Source organism: Notothenia coriiceps, unplaced genomic scaffold (genome assembly GCF_000735185.1).
Source record: "Notothenia coriiceps isolate Sejong01 unplaced genomic scaffold, NC01 NC01_scaffold00016394, whole genome shotgun sequence".
Taxonomy (NCBI): Eukaryota; Metazoa; Chordata; class Actinopteri; order Perciformes; family Nototheniidae; genus Notothenia; species Notothenia coriiceps.
Window position 1 is genome coordinate 20,330 of NW_011349095.1, and position 8,453 is coordinate 28,782.

Genomic DNA, 8,453 nt, shown 5'->3' on the forward strand with positions numbered 1-8,453 from the left:
AGGGAGGGAGGGAGGGCACTCTCTGTTGTTGTAGCGTAGCAGTCAGTGTGTCAGAGACAGGCCCATCACAAAATCAGCCAGTCACTGTGTCAGAGCGTGAGGGGGCACAATCGCGTGTTTACGATTCTGGCTATGGGCATGTTTTTGTGTGTGAGTGTGTAAATGAGTGTGTAAATGTGTGTATGAGTGTGTAAATGTGTGTATGAGTGTGTATGCGGCTTGGCTGACTTCATCCCCTATGAGCAGAGAGAAATCAAACCACACCCTCCTAAAATGTGCCAGTCTCGTGCCCATGTGCATGCTGTATCCATGGATGTGATGCTGAGGTGGAAAGAACATGGTGAATGTCTCCTGTCTTTAATTCAGGAATGTGAATCATATTTACTATGTGATTACACATATGAAACCAGAGTTTCTATTTTAAAATATAAATGTTTTGCTATATAAAAAGCCAGATAATTAGTCCATATTGTTGTTTTTTCAGACCATAATCCAAATCCCAGTCACGCAGTTTACAAATATATCAATAAGAGAAAAAAGCAGCAAATTCTTCATCCGTGAAGCTTTAACCAGAGAATATTTGATTGTTTACTTCACTAAATAACTGAAACAATTAGTTAATTGTCAAAATAGTTTCCCATGAATTATTACATTTTCACCAATAGTCACAGCGTTGTGTTGACAGCTTTACTGATGTTCACCAATAACCTATAGTATATTTAAGTGAAAAAATGAATGGGCTTTACACAATATTACATTTACTGGCACCCAGTTTGTGTTTGAGTTAACAGCAGCATTCAAAGACATAATATTGTGTTTCTATAGAAAATCTATCCCTGGCAACACAGAGATTTTACAGACTGTCATGGCAGCACAGGGCACTTTTGGGAGTGATGGGTGAGGTTCATTTTTTACTTTTACCCTGTGGTTTATTTTAGAAGCCTAAAAACACCAGGCCGGGGATCAGACTGCATCAGGAATGCACCGCAGACTCCACCGTGCCAGGCTCTTCTCTGCTACCAGGAGGTATTTACTCATTGATATCATGGAATAAACAACACACATATAAACTACATCGGGGGGAAGCAGCTGGTAGGAGGATCAGCCAGAACCCCCCCCATTAGTGCCAGTCAGATTACCGGGGCTGTAGTCTCACACCATGCCGCCCCTCCTTCTCACTACCCTCTCCTTCCCCTCATCACTCCTCTGCCCTCCCTCACTCCAAAATGTACAGTCTGTAAATCTGCCCTCCCCACTGTGCCACACATCTGTTTAGTGAGAGCTGAGTTCCCAAATATGAGTCTCACTCACATAATACATCAAATAGAAAATACACAAATAAAATGTATAAAAGTTCACAAAACAGGCACAAAATGACAGACAGTTCAGATTTCCAAAATGTGTAATTTATTAAAAGAGTTGTTCCTGTTTATCATTATTGAAAAAGTAGCCAGAAGAGTAATAGCATGTAAAGATGGGAAGAGATAAAGACAGGGTTTAGTTAAGAAAGAAAATATACTAACGGGATTGAGGGAGTTGAAGGAGAGAGGGCAAGGTCAGACGAATGCAGCAGAGTGGGGGAGGGGAGGGGAGGGAACTACGGTCAGCTTTTACAGTTTAGGAAGAACGAAGGCAGCTAAAATAAGACATTATTTCTGGCCAATCAGCAGTGGTCGCTGCAGTAGAAAACACACATGAAAATAGGACACAAACAATGTAAAATAAGTGCAATTGGTTTCTCTGTCATACCACAACCGTATAAAAACAGGAGTGGGGAGGGGGACACCCCCCGCCTCGGATCGAGAGTCAGCGTCTGGCTCATCGTACCGTCACGTTTGCAGACGGGATGGGGTTAGTCGCTGACTCTGGGTCTGTGAGGGTACACTCCTAACTCCACAAACATTGGCAGGAAAATGGAGGCTGCCTGTGGCTCTGTGATCACGTCTTCACTTTTAGGGAAGAAAAAGGTACACAGATTTCCAATTCACACTCATACCAATTTAAAAAATGTTTTTCTAAATATTTACAATACTTTTGCAATATAGGTAAATCCAATCACATCGCTTAATCCCCTCCTACTTGAGAAGAATATTGATAGAGATTTCCAGATTTCTCCTATCGAACATCTAACTTAGGACTGGAATCCGAATAACAATAGCAGCAGTAGAGGGTGGTACAAATAAAGATTTCCTCTCTTACATTTAGAATTTCTCTGTATTTGTTCAAGTTTATCAAGAGCACCCAAAGAAAAGCACCAAAGGAAGGCTCCGCTTAATAATACTCAGGGCCGTCCCTGGCCAAGTTGAGGCCCCACGCAAAGTTAGATGATGGCCCTCTGTTTCGCGAGCGTCGACGGACGGGGGTGCTAGTGGAGCCGTGCTGCGCCACACTAATTGCGCCGCATAAACGTATATTAGGTGCACCGCATTTGCGGCTCAGTTGAGGCCCCCTCCGAGAGGTGAGGCCCCACGCTCCTGTAGGGAGGGACGCCCCTGATAATACTACAAATATCAGCACACCACAGTTAGTGTGTGTATAAAGGTTGAAGATGTAGGCAGTTAATGTAACTGTGGATGGAGTTTTAGACTCTGGTTTTGAATATAGTTGATGATACTGTAGGTCTGGATGCTGTGTGTACATTTGGAAGCAAGATGAAAATGACTACATGTTGGCTTTCAGGATTGAATTTGTCCTGGTTTTGTGAAATACAAGCAAACAATCAAAATGCAGTATGAATGCACTGAGAAAGCACCAAATGCTTTTCTGAACACATCCTATTTGGTAAAAAGGCACAGTAGTCCAATAGTCCAATCAAAGCGTTTCAAGTTTTCTCTCTCGTTATGATAGCAAAAAACAACTTTCAACAGCATCTTCCCAATCCACTCAATACAATTGTAAGCCAACCTGTGCATGAGCACAGCAGGCGATATCAGCTGCCCAATAAATAAACACAAACAATAACTAAATGCAGCGTCTGATCAACACCAGAATAAATTAACTGTGGGACTCGAGAGTCGCATGTCTTTGAGTGGTCCTTGTTTTTTCCTCTGGCTGGTATTTAAAAGTCTTTCTTGGAGTTTTATGACATGAGTTAGTTTGCAGTCGAGGACCGGGAAGAAACTTCTGATCAACAGCTTGACAAGAAAAGTTGAGATCTGATCGTTGTGATGACACACCTCTCCATGCTATGCCCAGACATTTCTAGGATTACATTCATGAATCAATGACGTCATTTTTTCCAGTTTCCAAAGACTCTCACCCACCACATGTACAGTATAACGCTGCGCTCTGTACATTGTGTTTTTCAAATCTCTAGCTACAAGATTTGCAATGACAAAAACTCACGATCCCTCTTCCAGCCGGATGACTCAACTCTATCTACAAGTGAATGTAACGTCAAATGTGACTAGCCTTAGATTCAGCTCACCCTGTGTCACTCACTCTGGATTAAAGTTACCTCATCACAATAACCTTGGAAGCTCTCATTCTGAAAATTGACATCATAACATTTTGGATAAAGTGTGTGCCTCGGTTAAGATGTCTGCCAGTCATCATTAAGTAAAGTGATTGCTTGTAAGCTGAGGAGAAACTGCTCCTTAAAATTCTTCAAATCTCTCCTTTAGATTATCACTCAATAAGCTGCTAATAGCCGTTTAGCTTTAGATGTTCTTTCCTATCTGCCTCAACCACAACTGTTTTTGTGCAAATGTTAATATTATAACGTAGTTGTGATTATCAACTCTACTAGATCTGACTCCTCATAAACACATTTTGTCTTGTTGTTTGAGATACTAGTTTCAATGGAGGTTTTGATGAGTTGTTATGTATGATCAAACATCAACATTTATCACCGATAATTCTTTCCTCCCCTTCCTCCCATTAATGCATCTATAATCATCTTCATCCTCTTCTCCTCTTCCTCACACGGCAGCTTTTAGCCCGGTAGTGTGAAAATCTTCTTCAGGTCTTTAAGGGGGTGGGGCACACCTCGGGCGAAGGAGTGAGCGTGACCTGAGGAGCCGCACTTTGACCCTGACATATCTCAGCTGTATCACTCCCACTCTGTTGCCCAGTGACAGGCTGGCTCGGCTTCTTCAGATGTTTGGGGTGCTTGGCGACGGAGGAAGAAGTGACGGATCTGTCTTGTGTGGCTGGTTGGCCCCTCCTCCTGGGCGGGAGTAGGATGGCGTTTACGGGCTTGTTTTCATTGTTTCCTCCCACTGTTGTGCCCTCATGTGAAGTGCAGGGGTTCCGGGGGGAAAAGATGGGGGCAACGTGGACCCACGTCAGGCTTGGCTCGGAGTTTTGCCCTGCTTTGTATTTTAATTGTTTGCCTAGTTCCTCTCTGTCACTGTCCTTTCCCTTTGTGTCCCCATTTAGCTGGTCCGCCACTGGTGAGTCTGGGTTTGCATCAGGTGCCGATGACGAAGAAAGAGGGCTCTTCCTTTCATCACACTCTTGATTCACCTTCTTCTCTTCCACACTGATACGAGAGCACTTGAAAAGCACCGGGGAAGGGGTGGGGGAGTCCGTCCCCGTCCAGCTGAGTCTGCGCTTCTGAAAAATGAGCATGAAAGTAGTTTGCAAGTGAATATATAATTTAATTTGTGGTGGTGTGAGAGAGGGAGGTTTATGCGTGTGCACAAGTAGGCTCTTGCACATCCAGGAATGTGTGTGTTCTCACCTTGACGGGAATGTGTGACTGATCCCTGTACTTGTGCGGCGGGGTGACGGGGGGAGTTTCCTGATGGGAGCAAGCGGGTGACGCTACGACGCTGGTGCCTGCGGAGACAGGCTGAGTGTGGATCTGCGGAAACCAAATCTTCAGCATCACCTCAACCTGGAGCAGAGTGTTCAGGTACTTCTCCCTACAAAACACAGGACAAGTAAAAAAAAAAAAAAAAAGACGACAGTGAGGAACAGATGGCAATGCTATTGAGTTAAAGCATAGGAAAACATCTGGTCTTTTAAAGTCCTGCATATACATCTAGATACATTATTTCTAAAGGTTTGGTGTTTCTCTGCACTGCCAGTGAATGCTGTAACTCTACCCATCCCGATAACTGTTCAATAAAACATTGACCAGGATGAGGCCTGAAATGCAGGACTACCTCACAGTAAACTTCTTGTTATAACTTTAATTTGATTATCATTAACATGCTACAATCCAACTTTGATGTGGTGCCTAGTGATGCAGAGGCAAGATTACAATAAGTAGCAGATAGTTCTTAACACTGAGGTTGGATAGTGGGACATAGTGGAAAGCATCTTACCCGCTGTGGGGTTTCTGTAAAACACCCACAATCCTCTGGATACGATCCATAGCGACGCTCTGCTGGAAAGTAGTTAAACCTGTCAATCACAAACATAATCCCACATTAGGTATTTGCAATGCAAGACCCCATAGTCGCAAAAAATGCATGCATGTGAAGACACACAGTATATCACATACACTTTCACTTGTAATATCAGTAAACTCTCGTGAGCTGATGAGTCAGCCACAAGACTGTCGCTTCACACACGCTGCACTTTGGACCACATCATTAGGCTGGGTCAATACAGAATGCTGTACAAAAGAACACTCTCCATTGGATGGTCTGAGGCCATTCAGATCACATAAACCCATGTTCAGCATCTACAACCCTAGCTCCAGGCTGCACACATGCTTGACTGAAAGCAGTGATGTAAGGATGCTTACCTTGATCGAATCGACCCCTCTTCAGTCCATTCAGCAGCTCCAGCAGGGGCCTGACAAAACCCTGTAGCTCAGCACACTCACAGAGGAAGCAGAAGAGAAGATAGATTACTCCTGGGTTTGAGTCAGTCCTTGCTGTCTGAATCAGTCTACCGGGCTTTCCTGTGCACACATTGTTCTCTCATCCCTCTTCTCATCAGTCACTTACCTTTTGAGCAAACAGCAGGTCTCCCTGTGACTTTGGATTCTGTTTTGACGGATCTGTCTGGTCCAATCTGATGCGAGCTGCCTTGCCGCCTTTTTCCGACTTGTACAACTCCTCCTCTTCCTCTTTATCTGTAGAGCCATCACACGTCCACTGGGACCCGGGACTCTCCGACCCTCCGTCTCCATTGGCCTTAGCCCCGCCCACGCCACCGATGATGACAGGAGAGCCAGTCGCCAGGAAGACGTCGCTTTCGTCTTCGGCATGCTCCGAGTCGCTGCACAGGAGGCTGTCACCGGAGCTCAGGGAATCGATGGAGGGCTGAGAGGAAGTGCTGCCCTGGGACTGCATTGCTGTTGGGGCAGAGGGTTATCATAACACTCAATTAGGCTTAGAGAAGACACAAAAAAGGCTTAGCTGAACACTGAGTAAGTTGTTAGTAGAGAAAGGGGCAGGGCACATGGAGACCAACAAGAAGTAAAAGGCACGGAAACAAGATCATAGGAGGAACGGCTTTCTCTTTTTTATACTCTCCCCTATCTCGCTACCAAAAATAATTACCCAAAATGGTGGGTATCCTGGTGCCCTAGTTTAAACATGGTGCAGAGAGTAGGCAGTAGGCACACAATGGTAGTGCATGTCTGGCTCCCATTGAGGAGATAGGAGACTGTAGAGCAGAGTAAACTGTGAGGGGGATGGGGGTGTAGAGTAGTGAAATCAGAATAGTCTCTCTCGCTCGCTGCCTCCGGTTCCCTCTCTCGCCCCTCCTCTCTGTCTCGGGCTTACTCTCCATCCCCCCTTGGATTCACACTCACACACAAACCTCTTCCTCTACGGGTATATTTCTGTATGCCTCTCATCTCTGCTCTCCCTTCAGCTCATCCTGTTCGTTATGCACACAAGCCTGGTGCTCCTCTTCCTTTCCTCTTCCACAGACCAAGCTAGCTCCCCCCTCCTCCTCCTCTTCCTCTCCTACTCACATTTTACATTCTGTATCTCGGGCCATGTGCCTCCCTCTCTCTCATCTATATTTCGCTTTTTTCCAGTCTGTCTAAAATCTGAGTGCTTGCTGGTCTTTCATCCCACCAACATAGATAAAAGGGGGAAATTAGAGATGTAAAAACAATAATATACACACTAACACAGCTTTCATCAATTTGAGAAATATAACTAAACTCGCTCCAAGACAAAGGGGACTAAGAGATATTTACGTTTGTGATTGTATCCGATGAAAGGTGCATTAACTAACCCACAAAATGTCCCAATATCAGGTATAGACAATTCTATACAAGATTACAACAAAATGTCGTTCATGTTTTATTTGCATCTGATGGTTGGCTTCCTTTTAAGCCACCTGCTTCCTCTTAAAACCAAATGTCACGTTGTTTACATGCATCTGCACGAGTCAACTGAAACAAATAGTGGAAGTAAGCTACATTTCAGTTTTATTTCAAAATGTTCCACGCCCTATGTGTTTTAGTTGTGAGCGTGGATGGTATGGTGCTGTGAGTATAGAGGGGTGTGTGGTGGGAGTGATGGTGCATTTGTCTGTGTAAAGTCTGCACAGGTACAAACCATGAGGCTGCGTCTCAGGTGTTGGCTGCCTGTCTGCGCACCACCAACATAAACAAAAATATCATGATACGAAATGTTCCGTACATTTATTATGAAGCATATAAAATATCAGAAATAAACCGGGATGACATGCCAACAAATGTATCAGTTATATAAGAGATGTTTTATTATAATGTTTTGGCAACATTAAAGCCCTGATGACATAGTAATGATATTTTATTAAAGAAATGCATGGAACAAATCCACGTGAGAATGAACTGCTTTTGGCTATTTTTGACACATTGTATCAGGAGCTCATACAGGATACAGCCGGGCAGGAAATTCCTTTAGGCTAGCCAACCAACTCAGCCGTAAAACAAAAAAACATAAAGTCCGAGGAGCTACTCACCTTCAGCAATGTGAGATAAGACAGCCGCTGTCAAAAACTACAGTAAACAGCTCTATCTCCGGCTTTAAAACAACAGATCCGTCAATACACACTCCGTAGCTGGAGCAGCATCGGGGCGTCCAGCCTCAGCCCTCTCCCTCTCTATCCCTCTCTCTCTCACACACGCACACACACCTCCCGGCCGGCAGCTCTTCGGTTTGTGTCTTTGCTGGCTCTTTCTCTCGGCAGTTTACGAGCGTCAACATGTGCCCAGATCCACGTGCCCACGCTTTGCGCGCATTCTATTGGCTGACGGCCCGGCAGTGTCGATCGCTATTGGCTGAGCTTTCCAGCCAGTGATTGCTCTACTAGCCGCTGATTGGTCGGCCACACGGGCCCTCACGCCTCTGCCTACTCATGTGCTGTCCGTGAGCGTGGTCTCGGGACAGGCTGCCATGTTTACTACAGCGAGGAGGAGCTGTTGTGGTCTAAACACACGGACGCCACGCAATACGGCGTCGGCCAGGCACAACATGCACAATATGTGACAATATATTGTGATAATTGAACAAATGCAGCAGTAACTAACAGTAGAACAGCATGACAACACA

The 8,453-nt window shown here is 44.8% G+C and overlaps 1 protein-coding gene across 1 annotated transcript; it reads right to left on the minus strand.

Moving 5' to 3' along the window:
* Positions 1–1,392: 1,392 nt before the first annotated feature.
* LOC104949524 (uncharacterized) lies at positions 1,393–8,052 on the minus strand. The gene is made up of 6 exons (XM_010775889.1): positions 7,864–8,052; positions 5,904–6,253; positions 5,699–5,774; positions 5,274–5,352; positions 4,685–4,868; positions 1,393–4,557 (listed from the first exon to the last, which is right to left on the minus strand). The coding sequence occupies exons 2-6, from the start codon at positions 6,249–6,251 to the stop codon at positions 3,961–3,963; spliced, it is 1,284 nt and encodes a 427-aa protein (XP_010774191.1). The 5' UTR covers positions 6,252–6,253; positions 7,864–8,052; the 3' UTR covers positions 1,393–3,960.
* Between the last annotated feature and the right edge of the window lie 401 nt (positions 8,053–8,453).

Excerpts from the sequence above, each read along its gene's own strand:
- LOC104949524 (XM_010775889.1), bottom strand. The coding sequence starts at position 6,251 with ATGCAGTCCCAGGGCAGCACTTCCTCTCAGCCCTCCATCGATTCCCTG. Across the intron at positions 5,775-5,903 it reads ACCTGCTGTTTGCTCAAAAG|TGTGCTGAGCTACAGGGTTT; the intron begins GTAAGTGACTGA and ends TTCCTCTGTGAG. Across the intron at positions 4,558-4,684 it reads AGTCACACATTCCCGTCAAG|AAGCGCAGACTCAGCTGGAC; the intron begins GTGAGAACACAC and ends CTCATTTTTCAG.